Raw genomic sequence first — 26,178 nt, forward strand, 5'->3', positions numbered from 1 at the left:
AAAAATGGTTAGGGGCTTCAGTAACTCACAACACAAATGCCAGGCAATGACCATCTCTCTGAGGGACAATCTAACACCACCCCTTTGACATTCAATGGTGTTACCATTACTGAACACTCCATTATTAATATCTGGGGGTTATCATCGACCAGAAACTTAACTGGACTCGCCATATAAATACAATGGCTATAAGAGTGGGTCGAGGCTAGGTGTACAGCAGTGAGTAACTCACCTCCTGACTCCCCAAAGCCTGACCACCCGCGACAAGGCATAAGTCATTCCCCACTTGCCTAGATGAGTGCAGCTCCAATATTCAAGAACGTTGACACCATCCAGGACAAAGTTGCCCACTTGATTGGCACCACATCCAAAAACCTCCACCACTGACAGTCAGTAGCAGCAGTGTGTGCTATATACAAGATGCAATATAGAAATTCGTCAAAGATCCTTGAACAACATCTTCCAAACCCATGACCATTTTCATCTAGAAGGACAAGGGCAGCAAATACACTACCAACTGCAAGTTTCCCTTCAAGCCACTCACCATCCTGACTTGGAAATATTTCACCATTCCTTCCCTGTCACTGGGTCAAGATTCTAGAAGTCCCTCCCTAATGGCATTGTGAGTCTACCTACAGCACATGGACTGCAGCAGTTCAAGAAGGCAGCTCACCAGCACACTCCTCAAGGGCAACTAGTGGGCAATAAATGTTGGCCAGCCAGCGACACACACGTCACACAAGTGGATAAAGAAAACTATGGAGCAAGTTGCATGGAGTGAGTGTACAATAAAAATCAGAGGGCAGTGGTGGATCAAGTAATAAGGAGAGTGTAAGAGGCAATTTTTCATTGAACTGTAACTTCATGGATGATAACTGACAGGTGATTGGTTCGTGCTTGATCTCTGATTTTATTTTATTTTCTTTCAGTTTTGGGATTGTCTTATGGGAGATAGCCAGTCGCAAGCTACCATTTGAAGGTTAAAGAGCCAAATATTCTGCACCATATTACTACTTACTTTCATGAGTCAATAGCTAGGTACTTTGGACACGTGCGCTTGAGACTGTGTGTGATACTGGATGGATGTTGTCTAGAGCTGAATCCAGCCAAATATTGTCTGATGCTGGCCGAATGGTATTGGGTCCTGTATTAACATTGTGTCCTGTATGGATCTGATGTAGTGATGCTGAATGCTAGCTGAGAATGATGGTATTAACTGGTGGTGGTTACTATTACAAACTGATTGAGTGTTCTTTGGTGCTGGTTGCTACCAAAAGTTGGCTGAATGGTGTCTGGTTCTCGGGGAATGAACCCACCTCATTAAAGATGGCTTTGTGTGCTGTTTTATCCTGGAGTTTTCCCGGGCTTTGGGTGCTGCAGAGCTCTGGGTGCCATCTATCTTTCGGAGCTGATGGTCCTGGGTGCTGTCTACGTGTGGGTGCTTTGCTTTATTTTGACTCAGATTCTTTTCTTTTGCTTGTATTGAATCATTGTTGAGTGATGATATTTTGTATTGTTACCATCGAGTCATACAGCATGGAAACAGACCCTTCAGCCCAACTTGTTCTTGTGGACCGGGTTTCCAAAATTGAACTAGTCCCATTTGCCTGCATTTGGCCCATATCCCTCTCAACTTTTTCTTTCCATGTACTTATCCAAATGCCTTTCAAATGTTATATTTGTACTCTGCTCTGCCACTCCCTCTGGCAGCTCATTCCATATACGCATCACCTTCTGTGTGAAAACGATCCCCCTTAGGTCTCTTTTAAATCTTTCCCCTCTCATCTTAAACCTATGCCCTCTAGTTTTGGTCCCCCTACTCTATGGAAAATACCTTTGCTATTCACCTTATCTATACCTCTCACGATTTTATAAACCTCTATACAATCACCTTTCAGCCTCCTATGTCAAGGGAAAAGAGTCCCAGCCTATTCAATTTGTCCCTATAACTCAAACCTTCCAGTCTTGGCAACATCCTTGTAAATCTGTTCTCACACCCTTTCTAGTTTAATAACATTGCTCCTATAGCAGGGTGACCAGAATTGAACACAGTATTCCAAGTGTGACCTTATCAATGTCTTGTACAGCCATAACATAATGCCCCAACTCCTATACTCAGTGCTCTGACCAATGAAGGCAGAGTGCCAAACGCCTTCCTCATCATTCTGTCTACCTGTGATGCCACTTTCAAGGAACTATGTACCCACATCCCTAGGTCTCTCTGTTCGACAACACTCCTCAGGGCACTACAGTGTAAGGCCTGCCCTGGTTTGTCTTACCCAAATGCAACACCTCGCATTTATCTCAATGAAACTCCATCTGTCATTCCTTGGCCCATTTGGTCAAGATCCCATTGTACTCTTACATAACCATCTGGAGTCACATGTAGGCCACCCCAGGTAAGGATGGCAGTTTCTTTCCCTAAAGGCTATTAGTGAACTAGATGGGTTTTTCCAACAATCGACAATGAATTCACGGTCATCATTAGATTCTTAATTCCAGATATTTATTGAATTCAAATTCCACCATCAGCCACAGCGGGATTGGAACCCGGGTCCCCAGAACATTATCTGGGTCTCTGGATTAACAGTCCAGCGGTAATACCACTCGGTCATCGCGTGCCCTTCTTGATATTGCCCAGCAACCATCTGACTTTACCAGACACCACAAAGAAAATAAGAACTTTTGAATTGATTTCTGGATAAGATTCCTGAGGGAAAATTACAAAGTTAGATTTACAAACTGCCTTGATTGGAGGTTGCAATTTGACATAGGGGGCTGATTATATAATAATGAATGTCAAAGTGTTGTGCCCCGTAAATCACATATAATATGTATCCTTGCAGCTTATTTTCCCTTTCTTCAAGCTCTTGATTGTCCAGTTTGCTTTAATTAAGTTCCTTCCTGTCATCTCTGAGACCAGTTCTTCCCAACATTTTCTCCATTCATCTCCATGTGCAGTTTCCTCCAACATTCAGCTTCCTTCCTGTGACACTCAAACCTCTTTCACCGTTTCTCAGGTTCTGTCATGCTTCAACTCCGCCACAGGCCAGGATATTGTAAATCTGGGCCTTGAATTTTGAATGTCCCAAATGGAGGTAAAATTGAGGCTCACGGGGAATATGAAGTGGACCAATTATTTGAGTTACTCCATAGAGCATAAAGTAGAATGGATTCATGCTGGAAATATAGAGGTGCAAACACGGGGTCTGGTTAATCAACAGCTTCTCCATCACAAGTCCATCATTATTTTTGAACAGATTGCAATGCCGATGTTATCTGCCAAAAGGTCTGTGATGAAAAGTTCCGAGAACCTCTGCCTAGTGATTGTCCCAAGGACTTATGTGAACTGATTGATGAATGCCGTGCCGATGACCCATTTGAACGTCCGAAAGCTGGAGGTAGGTAGTGTTTTTACAGCTGGGGATCCTTAAGGAGTGGTTCAGCTCATCTGCAGGCAGCATGTGGATTCTGTCTTACTCACAATATGTAGGGGCGCATGTATAATTGCAATCCTTATGGCAGGCAAAAACTGCAGGTGGCTTCAGCAGAAATCAACAACCTATCCTCTGAATAACTCCACTGAGAGATATTTTGTAATCAGCCCATGCAGAAACTGGATGGATCACCTGGCATCGAACTAGGCACCGGAAAAGACGATGGCAGAAATGGCCCTGTCGACCATGCAAAGTCCTCCTCACTAACATCTGGGGGTTAGTGCCAAAATTGGGAGAGCTGTCTCACAGACTAGTCAAGCAACAGCCTGACATAGTCATACTCATAGAATCATACCTTACAAACAATGTCCCAGACACCACCATCACCATCCCTGGATATGTCCTGTCCCACCGGCAGGACAGACCCAGCAGAGGGGGCGGCACAGTGGTATAGAGTTGGGAGGGTGTTGCTCTGGGAATCCTCAACATTGACTTCAGACCCCATGAAGTCTCATGGCTTCAGGTTAAACATGGGCAAGGAAACATCCTGCTGATTACCACATACCGTCCTCCCTCAGCTGATGAATCAGTAATCCTCAATGTTGAACAACACTTACAGGAAGCACTGAGGATGGCAGGGGCACAAAAAGTACTCTGAGTGGGGGATTTTAATGTCCACCACCGAGAGTGGCTCGGCAGCAGGACTACTGATCGAGCTGGTCGGGTCCTAAAGGACATAGCTGCTACACTGGGTCTGTGGCAGGTGGTGAGGGAACCAACTAGAGGGAAAAACATACTTGACCTCATCCTTACTAATCTGCCAGCTGCAGTTGCATCTGTCCATGACAGTATTGGCAGGAGCAACCACTGTACAGTCCTTGTGAAGACGAAGTCCCGCCTTCACATTGAGAACAACCTCCATCGTGTTGTGTGGCATTATCACTGTGCTAAGTAGGACAGACTTCGCACAGATCTAGCAACTCAAGACACAACTGTCCTCTTACACACCTACTGTACTCCAGCACAGTCTGTAACCTCATAGCCTGGCATATCCCCCAATCAACCCATTACCATCAAGCCAGGGGATCAACCCTGGTTCAATGAAGAGTGCAGGATGGCATGCCAGGAGCAGCACCAGGCATACCTGATGATGAGGTATCAACCTGGTGAAGCCACCAAACAGGACTACTTGCACACCAAACAGCGAAAGACAGAGCTAAGCGATCCCACAACCAACAGATCAGATCTAAGCTCTGCAGTCCTGCCACATCCAGTCGTGAATGGTGGTGGACAATTAAACAACTCACTGGAGGAGGAGGCTCCACAAATATCCCTATCCTCAGTGATGGAAGAGCCCAACACATCAGTGTGAAAGATAAGGCTGAAGTATTCGCAGCAATCTTCAGCCAGAAGTGCCGAGTGGACGATCCATCTCGGCCTCCTCCAGTGGTCCCCAGCATTACAGATACCAGTCTCCAGTCAATTCGATTCACTCCACGTGATATCAAGAAACAGTTGGAGACACTGGATACTGCAAAGGCTACCGGCTCTGACAACATTCCGGCAACAGTACTGAAGACTTGTGCTCCAGAACCTGCTGCTCCCCTAGCCAAGTTGTTGCAGTACAGTTACAACACTGGTATCTACCCGACAATGTGGAAAATTGCCCAAGTATGTCCTGTACACAAAAAGCAGGACAAGTTCAACCCGGCCAGTTACCGCCCCATCAGGCTACTCTCAATCATCAGTAAAGTGATGGTGCTATCAAGCAGCACCTGCTCAGAAATAACCTGCTCAGTGACACCCAGTTTGGGTTCTGCCAGGGCCACTCAGCTTCTGATCTCATTACAGCCTTGGTTCCAACCTGGACAAAAGAGCTGAATTCCAGAGGTGAGGTGAGAGTGACAGCCCTTGACATCAAGGCTCCGTTCGAGCGAGTGTGGCATCAAGGAGCCCTAGCAAAACTGGAATCAATGGGTATCAAGGGACAAACGTTCTGGTGATTGGAGTCATACCTGACACATAGGAAGATGGTCGTGGTTGTGGGAGGTCCATCATCTCAGCTCCAGGACATCTCTGCAGGAGTTCCTCAGAGTAGGCCCAACCATCTTCAGCTGCTTCATCAATGACCTTTCCTCCATAATAAGGTCAGAAGTGGGGATGTTCGCCGATGATTGCACAATGTTCAGCACCATTCGTGACTTCTCAGATAGTGAAACTGTCCATGTTCACATGCAACAAGATCTGGACAATATCCAGGCTTGGGCTGACAAGTGGCAAGTGACATTTGTGCCACACAAATGCCAGGCTATGACCATCACCAATAAGAGAGAATCTAATCACCCTTTGACATTCAACGGTGTTACCATCACTATCAATATCCTGGGGTTACCATTGACCAGAAACTCAACTGGACGCACCACATTAACAGAGTGGCTACAAGAACAGGCCAGAAGCTGGGAATACTGCGTCAAGTAACTCACCTCCTGACTCCTCAAAGCCTGTCCGCCATCTACAAGGTACAAGTCAGGAGTGTGATAGAATACTCCCCACTTGCCTGGATGAGTGCAGCCCTAACAACACTCAAGAAGCCACACAGCATCCAGGACAAAGCAGCCCGCTTGATTGGCACTACATCCACAAGCATCCACTCCCTCCACCACCGATGCTCAGTAGCAGCATTGTGTACTATCTACAAGATGCACTGCAGAAATTCACAAGATCCGCAGACAGCACCTTCCAAACCCATGACCATTTCCATCTAGAAGGAAAAGGGCAGCAGATACATGGGAACACTACCACCTTCAAGTTCCCCTCCGAGCAACTCACCATCCTGACTTGGAAATATATCGCCATTCCTTCACTGTCGCTGGGTCAAAATCCTGGAATTCCCTCCCTAATAGCATTGTGGGTCAACCCACAGCAGGAGGACTGCAGCGGTTCAAGAAGACACCTCATCACCACCTGCTCAAGGGCAACTTGGGATGGGCAAGAAATGCTGGCCAGCCAGCGACGCCCACATCCCACAAATGAATAGAGAAAAAAAATCAAACAGGCTGCTCTGTCTTGGATGGTTTCAAGCTTCTTAAGTGTTGTTGGAGCTGCGCTCATAACTTTTACTTATTTATATGGATGTCCCACTTCATTTTCTATTCCATGGTAACCCCAAGGATGTCATTGGTGGTTGATTCACTGCACTGCCATTGAATGTCAAGGGGAGATGTTTAATTCTCTTGGTGGAGCTAGTTATTGCCTTGTGTGGCACTTGTGTGTTGTGACTGTCACTTGATACTTATCAGCCAAGCCTGAATGTTATCCATGTCCAACTGCATGTCAGCGTGGACTTCTTCATTGTTTGAGGAGTCATGAATGATACTGAACATTATACAAACATTGACAAAGCTTATGAAGGTGGGAAGTGAGCGCAGCTAAAATGTTTGGGTCAAGGACATGAGACAGAAAGCAAACGTAATCCTGATAATTTCCCATGTCTTTTTACTGCTACACATCACCAATGTTCCTGATAAGTTGTGTCTGTGGATTGCATATAAAAATCATGAGGATACTGCTCACAAATTGTTCGCTTTAAGATATTGCATGTGTGCATGGGAGCAAAAACAAAAAGTTAATGGTACCATGCATTGAAATAAACAGACTGCTGACAACCAAGAAAAACTAATGTGATCATTGCAAAACATGTAAGACATCCTTTCGCCTCTCTCTTTCAGCTATTGTCGACAGGCTGAAGAGTATTCTAAAGAGAATTTCTGGAGCAAGTAACACATCATGTGATTGAACTCGACCAACCCACTTGATCATCAAGCTGTGTAATCACTGATGCCAATTCCACGTTATTACAAGTTTGCAGAGGCACTCCACTCAACTCCCTCAGAATCTAACTTTGTGTCATGTCAATATATTGTTTGTGACTTCCAACTCTCTCACACATTAAATGTGCAACAGTGCTAACCTAACTGCAATAAAGTGTTTCTTACACTCTTAATTGTCTGAGACTTAATTTCTTTCCAGTTCACAGAGCACTGTTGGCACAAGTACTAGTATGATCCATTGGGTCTGGATTACTGAGCAATGCAGAGCACATTATTACATAATAAAACCATAAGAACCAGGAGCAGGAGTAGGCCATCTCACCCTTTGAGCCCACTCTGCCAATCAATAAGATCATGGCTGATCTTTTTATGGCCTTAGCTCCACTTACACAGCCTCTCACTATAACCCTTAATTCCTTTAATGTTCAAAAAATTATCTATCTTAGCTTTAAAAACATTCAATGAGGAAGCCTCAACTACTTCACTGGGCGGGGAATTCCACAAGTTCACAACACTTTGGGTGAAGATGTTTCTCCTCAGTTCAACTCCTAAATCTGCACCCCCCCCTAATTTTGAGGCTCGTTCTAGTTTCACCTGCCAGTGGAAACATCGTCCCTGCTTCTATCTTATCTATTCCCTTTATAACTTTATATGTTTCTATAAGATCCCCCCTCATTCTTCTAAATTCCAATGAATATAATCCCAGTCTACTTAGTTTCTCCTCACAAAAACTGACCTCTAGGGGCAGTACAGCAACAAAGTAAGTACATTATTGATTACCTATTATTCTCTTAAATACCTCAATCATGTTACACCCTGCAAGCATCAAACCTGGAAGCAGCACATTCTATGTAGCTGACAACATCCCAGATACAGCACTGAAGACTTGTGATCTAGAACTAGCTAAGTTCCCAGCCAAGCTATCCCAGAAATGCATCACCACTGGCTAATGCTATAGCAATGTGGGAAATTGCCCATGTAAGTCCTGGTGGTGAGGGAACCAACAAACAAAACAGACAAGCAAAACTCAACCTTATCAATCTGCTAGTTGTAGATACATCTGTTTATGACAGTATCAATGAGAGTGAGACTACCACATAACCCTTGTGGACATAAAGTCCCACCTTCACACTGAGGATACCCTCCATCATGTTGTAGTCCACAAACATTGTACTAAATGGGATGGACTTCGAACCACTCAAGCAACTCAAGACCTCAACCATGAGGTGCTGTAGGCTGTCAGCATCAACAGAGTTGTACTCCAGTGCAACGTCATGGTCCAGCATATTCCTCCATTCCACCTCTGGAGAACATGGAGCCATCAAGCCAAGGTATCAATAATGGTTCAAAGAAGAGTGCAGGAGGGCACATCCAGAGCAGCACCAGGCATACCTAAACATGAAGTATCAACCTGGTAAAGGTATAAAACAGGACTACTTGAATGCCAAAGACCACAAGCATCAAGTGATAGACAGTGCTAATTGATTCACAACTAATAGATCAGATCTAAACTCTGCACTCCTATCACATCCAGTCATAAATGCGTGACTCTGTGCATATCCCCACCCTCAATGATGGGGAGCCATCACAGCAGTGCAAAAGATAAGGCTGCAACAATCCTCACTAAGAAGGGCCAAATAGATGACCCACCTCGGCCTCTGCCAGAGGTCCCCAGCCACTCTTCAGCCAGTTGATACACTCCCCTAGAGATCAAGAAATAGCTGAAAACATTAGATACTGAAAAGACTACAGGCCTTGACAATATCCTGGCAATAGTATTGAAGACATGTGCTCCAGAACTTGCCATGCCTCTAGTCAAGCTGCTCCAGTACAACTATAGCACAGGCACTTTGCTGATGATGGTCAGGAATTGCCCAGGTATGTCCTGTACAAGAAAAAGTCAAATCCAATCCAGCCAATTACAATCCCAGTTACAACTTTTGATCATCAGTAAAATGATGAAAGTGTTATCATCTGTGCCATCAAGCAGCACTTGCTTAGCAATAGCCTGCTAACTGACACCCAGTTTGGATTCTGTCAGGAGCACTCAGCTCCTGACTTCATTACAGCCTTGGTTCAAACATGGACAAAAGAGCTGAATTCCAGGTGAGGCAACAAGGCTTTTTTTTTGACAGAATGTGGCATCAAGGAGCCCTGACAAAATTAGTGTCAGTGAGAATCAGAAGGTAAGTCTCCACCAGTTGGAGTCATGCCATTCACAGAGGAAGATGGTTGTGGTTGTTAGAGGCATTAATCTTAGTTTTACCACTCTGCAGAAGTTCCTCAGGGTACTGTCTTGGCCCCACCATCTTCAGCTGCTTCATCAGTCACCTTCCCTCTACTATAAGGTCAGAAGCAGGGGATGTTCATTGATGATGCATGGTGTTTATCACCAGTCGTAACTCCTCAGATATTGAAGCAGTTAGCGTTCAAAGGCAACATGACCTGGACAATATCTAGGTATGGGCTGTCAAGTGGCAAATATCATTCATGTCACACAAGTGCCAGGCATGACTATCTAAAACAAAACAGTATCTAATCATTGCCCCTTGACATTAATGGCATGACCATCACTGAATCCCCCATTATCAATATCCTGGAAGTTACTGTTGACCAGAAACTGAAGTGGACAAGCCTTCGAAATATAGTGGCAAAGAGTAGGTCAGAGGATAGGAATGCCACAGCGAGTAATTCATCTCCTGATTTCCCGGAGCCTGGCCACTACCTGAATGAAACAAGTTAGGAGTGTGAAGCAGTACTCCCAACTCACCTGGATGAGTGTGGCTTCAACAATACTCAGGAAGATCAGACACCATCCAGGACAAAGCAATCCACTTTATTAGTATTATCCACCAACTTAACCATTCACTGCCTCACCGGTTTTCATAATGTACAAGATGCACTATAGAAATTGACCTATCACCATTTGATAGCATCTTCCAAATCCACGATGTCTGGAAAGCAAAGTGCAGCAGACAAATGTTAACGTGGAATCAGTTGGACAAACTTGAATTATTTTCATGAGAGCATCGGAGGATGAGGGATGACCTGATAGAAATATATAAAATGATGAGGAGCATGGATAGGTTGGAGAGTCAAAGTATCTTTCCCAGGGTGGAAATGTCAAATACTAGGGGGCATAGGTTTCAAGTGAGGGGGGAAAGTTTAAAGGAGATGTGTGAGGAAGGTTTTTACCCAGACAGTGGTAGGTGCCTGGAACGTGCTGCCGGGGAAGTGGTAGAAGCAGGTAGCATAGCGGAGTTTACGAGGCATTTAGACAGACACATGAACAGGCAGAGAATAGAGGGATATGCACCATGTGCAGGGAGATGGGATTAGTTTAGAATGGCATTACAGTCAGCACAGACATGGTAGGCCATTGGGCCTGTTCCTATCTGTACTGTTCTACATTCTATATGAAAATTTCCCCTCCAAGTTATCCATTCTCTTTCCTTGGAATAAAACTGCTGTTCATTTTCCAGGAATCCTGGAGCTCCCTTTCTAACAGTACTACACATGAATCTCACCAGATGGACTGCAGTTGGTCAAGAAGCTGACTCAACCACCACTTCCTAAAGGGAAAGTGAGGTGGGCAACAGATGTTGGCATTGCCAGTGATCTCCACATCCCATGAAAGAATGTTTAAAAACCTAACTGAACCAGCCCTGTACAAAATGTGACTACACAGCAGAACAGAGACTGGGAATTCTATATTGAATAGCTCACCACCTGATTCACAAAAGCCTATCCACCAACTTCAAGTCAGGAAATGCAATGGAATTGTCACCTGGATGAGTGCAGCTTCAACGACACTCGAAAAAACGTTCAAAACTGTCCAGGACAAAGCAGCCCACTTAATCAGCACTCCATCCACCACCACTTTGTGAGCCATTGCATTCTGGGTAGTACACCTATAGTGCTATTAGGAAGGATATTCCAGGATTTTGATCCAGCCATAGCTGCGGTTTGGAGAGAAGCACTTGGGTTTTCATAGGATCCCTACAGTGCAGAAAGAGGCCATTCAGCTCACCGGGTCCGCGCCAACACTCCGAAGAGCAGTCCACCCAGACCCATCCCCGGCCCTATCCCTGTAACCCCGCAAGGGGTCTTATCATGGCTAACCCACCTAACCTGCATATGGGCATTTTTTTTTAGCATGGCCATTCCATCTAACCTGTACATCTTTGGATTGTGGGAGGAAACCAGGGCGCCTAGAGGAAACCCACACAGACACAGGGAGAATGTGCAAATGCCACACAGACAGTCACTCAAGGCTGGAATCAAACCTGGGTCTCTGGCACTGTGAGGCTTGAAAGACTGAATGGCTGACTCCTGCTCCTATTTCTTACAATCTCCACATTATATTCAGGCTTAAGCAAACCTACATATTTACATCTGTCAATAAATGTTCACCTTTTTAATAAGCTTCTTTTAATCTACCACCTGAAAGTTGGTTAAAAATGTTTGCTCAAAGTTGATTGAGTCAAACAAATTAATTGTGATTGGGTTGATTGTAGTTGGGCACAAGTACTTTAATATCTGAAGAACCCCATCCAAATTCCCACAAACTATTATTTGCCACCTTCCATCTGAAATCCAAATTTTGTTCAAGTCTACTTACATGCATACACAGACTGCTGGGAGCATTAAAATAGCTGTCCTCTTTATGGGTTGTCTCCACATGCTCTTGTGAGCTCGAGAGATGGGACCAGAAATTGAAGTCCCACAGAAGAATCACAGTGCTCAATCAGGAAACCAATGGAAATTACTAGAGAGGCACCAGGACCCAGCAAATTTGGAAATTCCCAGGACTTCTCATTGGCTGGGAATTTGCATGGGTATTTTTGGAGATTCTGGTGGAGGAAGGGAAGCAAGAAAACAGAAGAAAGCAGCACCATTTAATCGTGAAGTTACATCAAACAGTGGAGAATCACTCAATCCACTCTAAGATCGGAGTTCCATGATCACAGTAAGTCAAAGTAAAACTTTGATTTTCCTGCACTTTAAAAGTGTAAGCCAAATTTGAGTGGTAATACTCTTGCCTCCAAGTTTGAAGATTGTGGTAGTACTCCTGCACCAGCCCTAGCCTTATATCCAATAATGATTTACTTTACTTTGAAATATCCGATAAACCATTGAGTTTTTTGTCTCAACTTGAAAATTCTGACTTTAATGCCATTTACTTGCCATTAACTTCTTGAACTTTCTCATGTACAATTGGGCCTCGATAGATCACCTCAACTTCCCTTCTCACATCTCAAGCTGTTGCTCCAATCACTTTCATCATCCCAGTAATATTTCCCCTCTGGCATCAAATTACCTCCTGAAAGTTAACAAGTTGTGATCATAATGGCTATTTAGTTCAGCTGTTTTTATTCCTTTTCAAGCTGTTGAACCATGGCATTGTTCACACAAGTCTATTCTATTCCACATATTAATGAATACATATACCACACTTAATTTAAGCAAGATTAAACAAAAGCTTGGCACAGCTTTTGTACCATGGTTATTTATTCCTGCAGACCAACATTACCTATGAACAATTATCCACTAGCCTTGTCTGTGCATGGGCCCCATTTTGGTTGCGTACCATTGTCAGCACCTAAGAATAATCATTCCACAAAGCTTTATTTCGATAGAATTATAATCTTAAGCAATCTTCATAAAATTAATTATGCAGCGTTAATCCATTCCTTTACTTATTTTAAATATATTTTAATGATATTTCTAATCTTCATCAAGGCTGAACGGGCATGGGACATATTGATATCGAAATCCTTGTGTCTGTTTTCAGAGCCTATCCAATTTAACCCTCAAAAGTTATGGGATAGAATTTTCTGCTGCTCATCTGCACTTACCACAAATTCCAACAGATGATGCCTAGCAATGTGATTGGTGAGCCCTGTGAAAAGTGGAGACGACACCCTAGGATAAGATCGTAATACAGAAGACAGGGGCTTCTCACACACCTGCCCTCTTGCGCACCTGATCTCAAAGACCCCCAACACCTCATCTTCACCATGGACATACAGTCTCTTTACACCTGCATCCCCCACAAGGAGGGCCTAAAAGCCCTCTGCTTCTTCCTGCTCCTTGGATGCTGTCTGGCCTGCTGTGCTTTTCCAGCTCCACATCTATATGCTCTCATGTACCTATTCTCTCACACATCTGCATTTTCACACATCTGCTCTCTTATACACAGTTGGTCTGTCACATACCTACTGTCTCACATATCTGTTCTCCAATGCAGCTGCTATCTCACACATCCTCTCACACACAGCTGCACTCACACACAACTGTTCTCTTACACACCTACTGTCTCACAAAGCTGCTCTCTCATACACCCACTCTCACATTCTGTTGTCACACACATACTTGCTCTCACTCAAACCTGCTCTCTCACACACCTGACCTCACACAGTCCTGCTCTCTCACACACTTGGGCTCTAACACACCTGCTGTCACATTCCTGCTGTCAAGCACAGCTGGGCTTATGTGCCAAAGCACATGTCTATGAGTTCTTGTGGCTCTCTCACGCAATGTAGTCTCACATACCGGATCTCTCATGCATCTGTTCTCACACACCTGTTCTTCCTTATGCAGACCTGCTTTCTCCCACAGCTACTCTCATATAGACCTGCTTTCACACTTAGCAACTCTCTAATATACACCGACTTTCTCACATGCACCTGCCTTTCATACACCTGCTCTCACACGCACCTATGCTCTGCGTTGTCACTCTCTCTCTCACACACACACTTCACACACACTTGCAGTCTCACTCATCTGCTCTTTCACACCTGCTCTCTCACACAGCTGTTGTCACGTCCATCTGCTCTGCCACACACCTACTGTCTCTCTCTCTCTCACACACACACAAACACAAACCCGACATGGGTATTTGTGCAACTATCTGCTAATGCCTTTCACAGATACAAATGCCCTCACTCACACACCTATTACCAGTGATAGACATATATTCTCTCCTTTATTTGCATCAGATAAACACTATTTTGCTCTTTCTCACTCAGATATCAACAATCATCAGAAATATTACAAGTACATTATTTATTTGCTAACTTAGCTGCCTAGTTTGCTGATCATTCCCAACATTCTAATCATTGTAATTAACAATGTGAACTCTTGCCTAAATCAGTAACAGTTTAGGGCTCACAATATATGAATGACTCTGTCCCCTTCATTCTCCTCATCGAGCAACCTGTCTCATGATGCTTACTTCGAATTCATCATCACTCTTTGGTTAATATGGACCCACTCTCTGCTCTCACAGGACATAGTCCCTATTATTTAATAATCATTGAGAGAGTCTCTCAACTTAGAACCTACATGTGCAGTCATAAATTAACCTTGCACATTCTGAGTGCTGCAGTCTTGAAGAGGTTTTAGATGTGTGACAATGATTACATAATCAGGACAGTGATTTGATTTTCCTGTTGTCTTCTCATTGTTTTTTGCTCTCTTACATCTCCTATCTACCATCAGATAATCTCCAGGAGATTAACATGAATGAGTTGCAGAAGGACAGTAACCCTTTCCTTACAACTAATACCTCATTATATTATGAGGGAGTGTTCTTACAGCAGCCTGTTGCCATTAGACGCTTCATCAGTGAGTCTGCCAGTAGAAAGTTAGTATGGATTGTAATGGATGTTACCTTCTCTTACGTGTTAAATATAATTGTGAAAGTAGCTAATGGCCACTTCAAGCTGGCTACACAATCAGCCAATCAGCGATAAAGTTTGTAGTACAGTTAGCTAATGGGCAGCAACTGTGATCACTGAAAATAGCCAATTACTAGCATTCAGCAGACACGCTCTATTTAAATAACATTCCGCCAAAATGTATTTCCTCCAATTTTCCCAAAATGTGATTCATGTGTTATTTTTAATCCTTTAAACATATCCTTTTGCAGACATTATTTCTTCCTCACAACATACTAGCTTAAATATACCATCAAAACATTTGGCTAATTTTGATGAACACTGTTGACTCTGTTTGTTAATTGACATGCTTTTCGACATAGATTTTAATTTCCTTCTTTAAAAAGTGTGTCGCTCAAATTCTGGTCTATTATAATATCTAGCACTGTGGCAGTGATAGTCTAGTATTCAATCAAAACACAAAACCTGCTGCAATTTATTCAATATTTCAAGTGCTTAGAACTGTAATCCATACAGACTCAGTATAATGAGTGAAATACAACAAGTGTACGTGAAAGCCAGAATATGACTAAGCTGAGAGCCTATGATGGGGTTTTCATTGTCAGTGCTGTCTGTTTGACAATGCAGGATTGTCTGTGGGTCACAGGTCTGGACAGAAAGCCAGGGATTCTACTGCTTTGAAATGTTGGAGCCGTGGAGAGTGACATTGCCAAGGACATAGGGTAGGGCGTTAAAAGGGTAATAGGGATCCACATGATCCAAGGTTGTGGTGGAAACAGGCTTCAGCAAACCAAGGATTTGGAAAGAAGAAAAGGAGAGTGTGGCACAGTTGGAAAAGAATATGAAGATCTAGGAGTGGACAATAAGCAAATACAAAGTGCTGTTACTTAAAGTAACTGACTAACCAGAACTGGCCATACTTTGAACAGGGTTGGCTCTAAGGATTTGGATAAAGAAATATAGATGGATCCATACTACCAAGATTGTTGTGAGTCAGTCTGATGTGGTTGAGTGATTGCAACATTTTGGTGAAGACCATGCCTGTGAAAATTTGATGGGGGGGTGGCGGTGGGAATAGGTTCTGCTGGATTTCTGCTAAACCATTGAAGAAATGGAGCTGGAATTGTACCTTGGGAAGTTCAGACTATTGATGTATCTTGTGGCAGGATATGCTGGGTTCGCAGCCAAATAGATCCCTGAGATCTATATTTGTTGAATGTGGGTTTTTTACATGTAGGACCACTGCTTTTTATTCACTTACAGGGTACGGGTGTTGCTGTGGGAATGCACTTAGTGCTTATTCCTAGTCGCCCTTGAGAAGGTGGTGCTGAGCTACATAGACTTCAGTAGTTCAACAAGGCAACTCACCACCACCTTCACAAGGGCAACTATGGATGGGCAATAAATGCTACAGCAATGCCCATCTCCCATGAGTGAATAAAGAAAAACCCTCTTGAATCCCTGCAGTTCAGTTAGTTTAGTTACACCCATAATGCTGTTATGGAAGGGAGTTCTATGATTTTAATATATTTCTAAGTATGGATGGTGAATGGCTTGGATGGGAACTTATAGGCGGTGTACCCACGTATCTGATGCCATTTTACTCCTAGATAGTTGTTGTCACGTACTTGGAAGGTTCTGTCTAAAGAACCTTGGTGAATTTCTTCAGAGCATCTTGTAGAGGGTACACACTGCTGCTACTGAGGATCAGTGGTGGAGGAACTGAATGTTTTTAGATGTGGTGCTAATCAAGTGGGGTGCTTTGTCCTGAATGGTGTCAAGCTTCTTGACTGTTGTTGGAACTACACTCATCCAAGCAAGTGAGGAATATTCCACCAAATTCCTCAATTTTGCCTTATAGATGGTGGACAGTCTTGGGAAATCAGGACGTGAGTTAATCTCTGAAAAATTCCTAGCCATTAACCTGCTCTTGTAGCCAAATACATATATGACAGTTTCTGGTCAATGGTAATCCCCTGGATGTCAATAGTGGGAGATTCAATTATGTTGATACAACTGAATGTCAAGGGGTAATGGTTAGATTCTGTCTTGTCAGAGATAGTCATTGCCTGGCATTTGTATGGTGAAAATGTCACTTGCCACTTGTCAGTACAAATCTGGATATTGTTCAGGCCTTGTCGCATGTTGAGATTGACTGCTTCAGTATCAAAGGAGTCACAAATGGTGTTGAACATGGTGCAGTCATCAGCAAACATCCCCACTTGTGACGTTATGATGGAGGGAAGGTCATTGACGAAGCAGCTGTTAGGTCTAGGGCACTACCCTGGGGAATTCCTGCAGCTGAGATGATGGACTTCCAACAACCACAACCATCTTCCTATGTGCCAGGTATGACTATAACAAGTTGAAGGTTTATCCCTGATTCTCATTGGCTCCAATTTTGCTGTTCAATGTCACGCTCCGTCAAGTGCAGCACTCTGTGTTGATTGTGGTTTGGCTGTTATTCATGTTTATGTTCACTTTGTTTTTTTCTAAACTATGCAAAGTGGAAATTTGGCCAGTAGTTTTGGTTTTAATTCAGCAGGTTGTTTGATAAATTCAGTTATTTTCCTTTGGTAATCGCCACAATTGGTTTATGTTTGAAAGAAATGACAACTCACGATCGTATACCAGATTTATTTGATATTTCTTGGCGTTTGTCTCCTGATTTATGGGACAATAGGATTGGTATTAACACAAAAAAGGAAATCCTGATTTTGTTGTAAAGGAGTCCTTTTGTTTTGGTAGCATTCAATGTTTATTTTGTCACCCTACTAAACTGATCCCATAGTAACGGTGACGGAAATGGAAAGGGGCACTTTTTTGTGTACGGCGCAAATCCGAAGGAAACTCAAGAGCCACCCATAACTAGAGGCTCTTCCATCCCTCTACCCCCCCCCCCCCCGCCATCAAACACTTTGGGATGGGAAAGGCGCGATGTAAATAAAGATTTTGTTGTGGTTAAATTTTTCTATCGGAACCTGGCCAACCTCAGCAAAGTCCAAGTGGGAGCACTTTCTCTGACGTTAATTGAACCTGTTCCGGAACATCAGAATAAACCGCGGCAGCGCGGTGATTGACAGGCCTATCTCAGAGCGGATTGGCCCACGGCAGTTGAGTGGCAGGTGAGCTCGCATTGCCATTGGCTCCCCCGGAGAGGGGCGGCCGGTAGCCCGCGGCCTTGGAGGTGGCGCGGATTTTCGGTTGGGGCTGAGCGGTGAGGCCTACGCTCGGGCCCCCGGGGTCGCCTTGTTCTCATCCACCCGTCGGCCCAACTGTACCTTACTGGACTCCGCTCTCTCTCTCTCGTCACTAAATACGGCTTGCGGATCCCCAGGCTGGAGTTGGAGCGAGTCTGGAGCCCAGTCCCGGCGCCGCTGATCTCTCCATCTCGGTGTAAAAACGCCGCTCGCCGTTTGGAGTAGGCAACAGGCCCAGGCCCCAGCCCCAGGGCTGAGGCTGTTCAGCCGAGGGTAAAGCCAACACCTTCCCGGTGTCCGTAACATTCGCCGCCCGGGCATTCTGCCTCCACACCCCCCGATCACAACTGTGCCCTAATTCCCAGACTCTTAAACTCGTTCTCCAAACCGCCCTTAACGCCATCCTCCGCTCCCAAACCCCTCTCCCGAAACAATGTCTCCCAGATCATCCCACACCCCCCAAACCCCCAACCCACTCTCCCCTGAGCCTACATCACCTGAATCCTAGTCTGTCCTCTTTCCCCCGTTCTGTCTTCTGCTCAGAGCCGCTTTCTCAATCTTATTCATTTCATTTAGCGATTATCTTCGTCTTCCTGAAGTCCTCCTTTAGGGGCTCCTTATCAATTTATATAGACAGAAGTCGCACATTAGGTTATAGTCCAACAGGTTTATTTGAAATCACAGGCTTTCGCAGCGTTGCTGCCTCGTCAGCTGAAGTCGCCTGGTGTCGAATGACTTCTGACTTTGTCGACCCCAGTCCAAAACTGGCACCTCCACATCATGGCTACCATATTTATATAGAGTCAAACAGAATAGAAACAGATCCCCTGGCCCAAGTCATCCATGCAGACCGGGGTTTCCTAAACTGAACTTAGTCCCATTTGCCTGAGTTTGGCCCACATCCCTCTAAACCTTTCCAATCCCTGTACCTGATTGAATGTCTCTTAACTGTTGTAATTGTATCTGCCTCTACCACTTCCGATGTTAAAATGTTTATACTTATTCCTGTCATGTCTCTGAACTTGCAGAATCTTTCCTCCCATTGGCTGGCTTGTGTTCCTCTCTGCCTCAGGAATGGCTCAGCAAGTCGTCGATGTAGATATGCAGCCAGAGGAGGAAACTGTTCCAACACAACTGAATCTCGATGACTCGGCTTCGATGCCAACAGGGGAGGGCCCTAGTACTGCACCCCTTGGCGAAGAGTTAAGAGCACTGCCTGGAAATGAGGCCCCTTCAACTGCTCACAGTGGCGGGCTGGAAGCAGCGTTACTCACTGAGGAACTTCAAAGATTGCAAGGGGCACTGAGAACTGTGGCCCAGCACTTTTCCCTTGGACAGAGACCTGGACACCAGCGCAGGCAGTTGAGGAGGAATGGTCGCCGTCAGCCAGGGACAAGTGTTTCCCAGAGATCTTCTTCATCCAGGTAACCTCTGAAACTGTTTGGTGGTCACCTGCTTCAGCACAGGTTAATGTTGCACTGTGGCTGATTTTTGTGTGTGCTTGCTGATAGTTAAATCATAAAATCCCTACACTGTCGGAGGAGCCATTTTGCCCATTGAGTCCATGCTGACTGTCCGAAGAGCATCCCACCTCCCTACCGTATAACCCTGCGTTTCCAGTGGCTAATCCACCTAGCCTGCACACCCCTGGATACTATAGGAAATTTAGCATGGCCAATCCACCTCGCCTGCACATTTTTGGACTGTGGGAAGAAACTGGAGCACCCAGAGGAAACCCACGCAGACATGGGGAGAACACGCAAATGTCACATAGACAGTCGCCCGAAGGTGGAACTGAACCCAGGTCCCTGGTGCTGTGAGGCAGCAGTTCTAACCACTGAGCCACCATTTGAACAAGCTGGAGACTCTGGAAATTGAGAGGCTAGCATGCAGGACTTGGGAGAAATTGCAGCTCAAGATGATACTAGTATGAACAATGGGTTTCTGGGTAGCAAGGCTGAGACTGGTAATTTTTTTGGAGGTGGGTATTTTGGAGATGTAAAGATTGTGGAATTGAATACCCAAATAAGCTGATGAGAAAATCAAGATTGTGCAAGCACAATAAGTTTAGAGAAGAGACTAGAAATTATAATTTTCAGGACTGTTTGTGAGGGGAAATTATGGCTCATTCCAACAAATTGAACATTAGATGACAGGGCTGATAGCACAGTGCGAATGTTACTGGACTAGTAACTTCACTGTTCACACAAGTGTTGTCGGTACGTTAGTTCAATCCCATCAGGGCAAATAGATGAATTTAAATTCAACGAACAAATCTGGAATATCAAGCTGTCTTGTTAATGATTATCATGAATCTACCAGGTTATCAGAAAGGGCTATCCAGTTTATGAATGTCCTTTTGGAAATCAGCTGTCTTTTCCTAGCTTGGCCTACATGTCAATCCAGATTGACAACAATGTGGTTGTCTCTTAACTGCCTTCTGAATGATGTAGTAAGCCACTCAAATCAACGGTAACTGGAGATGGACAACAAATGCTTGCTTTGCCAGTGATGCCTGCATCCCACCAAGGAAGGAAGATAACTAATCTTCTTAATTAGAAGAGATTGCTGCAGGAGTTCCTGAGTAATCATCCAGGCCAAATTATTTTCAGCTCCTTGCAACAGAGGTGTGGATATTCGCTGACGATTGCGCAGAGTTCAACATCATTCACAACATCTTAGGTACTGAGTTCGGCTCTGCTTGCTGCAAGACCTGGGCATCACTGAGACCTGGGTTTTTAAAGGGAAAGTAACATTCATATCGCGTAAGAACCGGGCAGTAACCATCACTAACTAGGGAGAGTTTAACCACCTGCCCTTGACGTTGTACCACATGAGCATTGCTAAATTTCCCATCATCAGCACCCTGGGGGTTACCATTGACCAGAAATTTAATTGGTCCAGCCACGTGAATATTTTAACTGCAAAGATCAGATATGAGGCTGGAAAATACTCTGGCAAGGAACTCCACTCAAAGCTTTCCAAAACTTATCCACCAACTACAGGGAACAAGTCAGTGGTGTGTTGTGGTATGATAGATTTCTCGGCCTGAGCATGAGTAAGCAACAGTCTTTTTTACAACAGTTCAGTGTTTTATGATCTATCGTTTTATTCCAAATCTGTTGGTTAAGTGAATTTCAATTTGCTCAGCTGCACTGTACTGTTATGACTCACTGGGACAGTGCACTGGGAGTTGAGACCCATTATTCCTGGAACCATCAGAAAAGTTAAACATTTTACAAAGCACTCAAAGTTCCTCAATTGACCTGACCTTCAGACCCAGATTGATAGAAAGCATAGGCCAGGTTTCTTTACTGAACGAAAATTGCTATTTATTACAAATAAATAGACACTAACTAGAGTAAATAGTTATAAACTCCTCAGCATATAGTACTACTAATTAAGACTCCAATCCCCTTATAAACTCCTCTTGACACACACAAACGCAGGTAAACAGGATAATTAGATTATGGACAGGAGAAAAACAGGAACAATAGTTCAGTAGTCTTTTTCCTGGGTACTCTTGAGTTGATCCTATGATAATCTACTGGCCAGCACATTGCTTCAATTGACTTTCTCCGCTTTCTTCCACGAGTTGGCAGGAGACAAAAGGTGGCTGGTACACCTTTAAAAAGTCTGTGACTTACCAGCTAAAAGTCACAGTTTACAACGACTCTTCCAGGAAAGATCAACTGGTTTTCTTCAGGTTTATAGTCACTTTTGAATGCAGAGAACAGAGAGATTGATTTTGAGCTGGGGAAGAACTGAAATCTGTCTCTGTCTGTCTTTGTCTCTCAGAACTGCTTACTTGTCCATAGACTGATCACGTTCTTGTTGCCAGCAAAAGCAGTAAGACACGATCCCATAATTACTGCTTTTTCAAACTGTTGTTTACATGATGTCTGCAATGAATGTCAGGTTACTTGCTTTCAAAACTACAGTCACCCTTTCAAACGCTGATTATACAGATGACATTTCCTCCTTTCAGTCTCCAGTTTCTAAAAACGCAAACTGAAAATATCCAGTCCTTAAGAGGTGGAATTTGAATTTATCTCCAGACCATTCATTCAAGCCATGCGATTACTAGTTCAGTAACATTATTCTATTATTCCCAAGAATTAACTTTCAGAACAGCAGCAGCATTGGGATTCTGCTGGATGGGCAGGTTAGAAACGACTGATTCCGAATTTGGCCTCATGCTTTGCCTGTCCTCTGTGTTAAGTGGGGAGCGGCATGGAAGGGGCTTTGCTCTGTGTCTGATCCCATGCTGTGCCTGTCCTGGGATTATTTGATGGGTATGGTGTTAAGGAAGCTTTGCTTTCAAAGAATAGAACAGCTGATGTACGATAGAAGAACATTTAATGTTGGAAGAGAGAGAATGCAGCTATCGATGCATTGTCCTCGTAAACGTTCAGAACAAGTGGCTTTGCATCTTTAAAAACTTCCAACTGCCATCTAGGTTTGTGGGAAGGATCAGAAAATGGAGCTGCCCCAGTTTAATAGAAACTGGATTTAGACCCTAAACCTCTCACAGCCAGGACTTTGTAAGCTAGATACTGATGCACTGGTACTTGATTCTCTCTCCCAAAGGCACAGCTGTGCTTCACTTAGTTTCTGTCTCAGAATCAATACTTACAAAGGTCCCAAATGAATTAAGAAAGCTCTTTGGAGCAGAAGCTGCAGGTCAGACAGATATGCTTTGACTGAAAATGCTGCTAACACTTTTTATCTTCTGCTGTATGGAATGTGACTTGCGTGCAACCCTCCTATTTCCAGATCTGGAGCTCTAGACAACTACTTCCGTGTTAACAGGCAGCAGCACACAGAATCGGTTAGGTCAGCAGCTGAATACGGAGATGAGATGAGCAGCGAAGATTCGAGTACCGATCTGAGCACTGATCTCAGTGAGTCGGAGGAGAGCGGCAGCACCACAGAAATAGAGGATGAATATGAGGGCGATGAGTCTGCAGCAGCTTCGTCAGGTGAGTAAGTTTTACTGACACTTGATAAACTTAAATTCACCTCTTTATTTTTGCAGGATAAAGCACAAAAGAATGAATTCCTCTTCTATCTTTATTAGGATTTCAAATCTCTATAACTTGCTTCCATGTTTCCATTATACTTGATCATTCTTGTTCCTGTTTTGAGCCCAAGATCAGGAATTGGAAAAGTTGGCTGGGTAGAACTTTGCTTCTGATATCCAGCATCTACTCACCACCCAGCAGTTAAGGAATACTCTTATCAGAGAGGTTAGGGTTAATTGCTGCAACTGGCCGGAGTGTTACATAATGTGTCGCTATTTGAATGTAGCAACATGTGTGCAGTCGTGATTGCGACATTTGGTGGTATTTCTTCACAAATTGGGAGAGAGTAACAAATGTATTTATTAATATCCCATTGAAGAATGAACAGGGATTAAGTTGACTTTTTAACATGTCAACTGCTACAATTTAGTTGAAGCACTTGATTGCTGCCCTGTTGCAATATAAGATGATGAAAAGTCGTCTAGCCCCAGTTCACTCTGCTACAAATACAGGGGTTTTTTAGTGCAGCTGGAGGAGGGGGAGAAAAGTGCAGCTGAGGGAGAACCCTGAGAGTTTGGAATTAGTTCTTGCACTACTATAGGAAAAGCAAGAAGCTGTTTTGTGAGTATCTCCTAAGTGATTATGGTCTATTATTAAGTCCAAAAATGGTATACAAATTGGTTGTGAAGTTAACGAAATATATAAAATTCAACATAAGTGAATAACATAATTATTTCATTAATATTCAGTAAAACAGCATAACAAGTGGTGTGTCAAGGCTGCAGCATCTGGCATCTCCTGGATATCATTGCAATCCAAGAAAAACATGTCTATAATAAGTATTTGTGGCTCAAAGAACTTCAGCACAGAGTAATTGAACTGGAGGCTGAACTGCAGTCTCTGTAATGCAACAAGGAAGGGACAGGTTACCTGGATGCTTTGTACCAAGCGGTTGCCATACTACTCTGGATATGGTCTTCTGATTTGGTCAGAGACGTGAAGGTGTAACTGCAAGTGAGGCAGAAAAGAGAATCCAGAGAGCAGAACTGTCCATCTCTGGATGAGAGCAGGGACAGCAGGATGAATGAGCAGACTGAATACAGCATCACGATACAAGAGACAGTTCAAGTGGGATTGGAGGATGAAGCAACAAGGAATGTAGTGACTGTAGGTGTCGGGTGGGTGATTGAAACTGTTCTCTGAAGCAAAGAGCGAGAGTCCAGGTGGCTAACTGCCTGCACAGTGCCAGGATTCTGGACATCTATTGCACATTCACAGATTTTCTAAACACAATAGCTTTGTTGCTTTCCATATGCTGTTTCAGATGTGCTTTTGTCATCTCTGGCTTAAAATATTTATATTACGTCTTCTAATAAAATGATTGATTCCAACTATTTTAGAAGGAATGACCGTTTTCTTTTGAAAGACTTTGATTTGTTCCTGAAGCTCCCAAATCTGAAAGCGGTGGAACACTCAAATTTTTTAAACTTTATTTCAAACTGTATTCCTCAATAATTTAGCCAGTCTTTTCCATACATTGTAGATATGGACCTGCTATCTAACATTGCGCAACTCAAAGATTCTGCCACTCGCACATTTATTACTGTGTTGAAACTTTGGTGATCAAGACAATGCTTTTACTTTGATCCATACCTCCTCCTTCATCTTCTGATTCATCTTTAGATTTGAATACATCTAGGACAGTTGGAGATAATGCAGTATACTTTGAACCACATCTGAAACATCGACTGACTATATCCTGGGCATTTCTGCAGTTCATTCTTTTATTCTTAATCCTACATTCACTTCTCATCACAAGATTACCGAAAGCATTTTCTTTTCTCTTTTGTTAAAGATTATTGTGAACTGTTGACTGTGTCTTTTATCTAGGTGGCCTTGCTAGCCTGTAAACATATGTACTTCACTTATTTTATGGCTGACTGCCTCATTTACACTGTGAATACTGCTGGGAAGTGATGATTTCCAAGGAAATGTTTGTGCTTTTGGCATTTGCGCTCGCAATGTTTATATGCAAATTTAATTCCCTTCTAAACAACAAGTTTATCCATAGTAGATACTTTGGCGTAGTCTAATAATTTAAATGCCAGGAGACTAGAAACTTTCTAGATCAATTATTCTGCAGTCTGCTTACTTCCAATTCATACTCTTCTGAAGAACTGTCTTCACTACTACATTTGTCAAAACCTAACCACATCTCAAGCATACAGAAAATCATCCTTTTGATCAATTTTATTCGTGCAAGTTACATAATCCTTTGTCCAAACTTTCACCCATGTCCATATCTTCAATCTCCAATTCAGAAAAAATAATTTTGCTTCATATCCTGCCGTCCTGTGTGAACAGGCCCCTAGAATGAAATGAACAATTGAAAAGGATGCCATTAGTAGGAGAGGGAGATCAAACAGAACATGGAAAAGATGTGTCCTGATCAGACATTTCAGGTTAAAACCAGGTTAGTGCTGTGAGGTTTTGAAGAAAAACTAGGAGGCCAACATATGAGTAGTTTCACCTATGATAGGAAACCAATTTTGGAGATTTTATTGGCTTTGTTAGTGATTGCTTGAAAATGAAAATGAGTTGATATTAAAGCTGTGTTTCTTCAGGGAGATTAGCTCAGTTGCTTCTTTGCTGACTTAGAGGCACCTAATGCAGTAAGGACATTGCGGATTTTAAATAAAGGAGAATATGGCCTAAATTGCTCTCCAGTTTCTAAGTAAGGTTGATCTTGTTAAAATTAGCTGTGTCTAGCTGAAAAGTATGATGTGGAGTTGCCAGTGTTGGACTGGGGTGGACAAGGTCAGAAATCACACGACACCAGGTTATAGCCCAACAGGTTTATTTGAAAACACAAGCTTTAGGAGCCTCAGTCTTCCTGTCCATTGCCATTTGTGGAAGAAAGTTCCAAACATCACCCATGCTTTTGTGAGTACAATGGATGAAATATTGCAAGTGAAAGGTAATGCTGAATTTGAACAAAATATCAG

General features: G+C 43.5%; 2 protein-coding genes and 1 long non-coding RNA gene across 9 annotated transcripts in view; 2 read left to right on the forward strand and 1 right to left on the reverse strand.

The window, feature by feature from the left end:
* Window positions 1-7,440, forward strand: part of LOC109915552 (mixed lineage kinase domain-like protein) — a 56,706-nt gene extending 49,266 nt beyond the window's left edge. For 4 of the 6 annotated variants that reach the window (XM_048605915.1, XM_048605916.1, XM_048605917.1 and 1 more), the window contains exons 9-11: window positions 930-979; window positions 3,261-3,401; window positions 7,166-7,440. In XM_048605915.1, coding sequence (XP_048461872.1) covers window positions 930-979; window positions 3,261-3,401; window positions 7,166-7,233 — 259 coding nt within the window. In that variant the 3' untranslated portion in view covers window positions 7,234-7,440. Of the gene's footprint in view, window positions 1-929; window positions 1,039-3,260; window positions 3,402-7,165 lie in introns of those variants that run through there. The other 2 variants (XR_007263806.1, XR_007263807.1) reach the window with 2 other exon arrangements.
* Window positions 7,441-18,100: 10,660 nt separating this feature from the next.
* The window catches only part of rfwd3 (ring finger and WD repeat domain 3), a 33,607-nt gene continuing 25,529 nt past the window's right edge, over window positions 18,101-26,178 (forward strand). The window contains exons 1-3 of one of the 2 annotated variants that reach the window (XM_048605840.1): window positions 18,101-18,166; window positions 19,178-19,573; window positions 22,926-23,131. In XM_048605840.1, coding sequence (XP_048461797.1) covers window positions 19,224-19,573; window positions 22,926-23,131 — 556 coding nt within the window. In that variant the 5' untranslated portion in view covers window positions 18,101-18,166; window positions 19,178-19,223. Of the gene's footprint in view, window positions 18,423-19,177; window positions 19,574-22,925; window positions 23,132-26,178 lie in introns of both variants that reach the window. The other variant, XM_048605839.1, reaches the window with a different exon arrangement.
* LOC125485013 overlaps window positions 25,497-26,178 on the reverse strand; it is a 49,482-nt gene continuing 48,800 nt past the window's right edge. The window contains exon 4 of the long non-coding RNA XR_007263792.1: window positions 25,497-25,541. This is a non-coding gene — a long non-coding RNA (uncharacterized LOC125485013). The remainder of the gene's footprint in view (window positions 25,542-26,178) is intronic.

The sequence above is a fragment of the Rhincodon typus genome, chromosome 15 (genome assembly GCF_021869965.1).
Source record: "Rhincodon typus isolate 14 chromosome 15, sRhiTyp1.1, whole genome shotgun sequence".
Lineage (NCBI taxonomy): Eukaryota > Metazoa > Chordata > Chondrichthyes > Orectolobiformes > Rhincodontidae > Rhincodon > Rhincodon typus.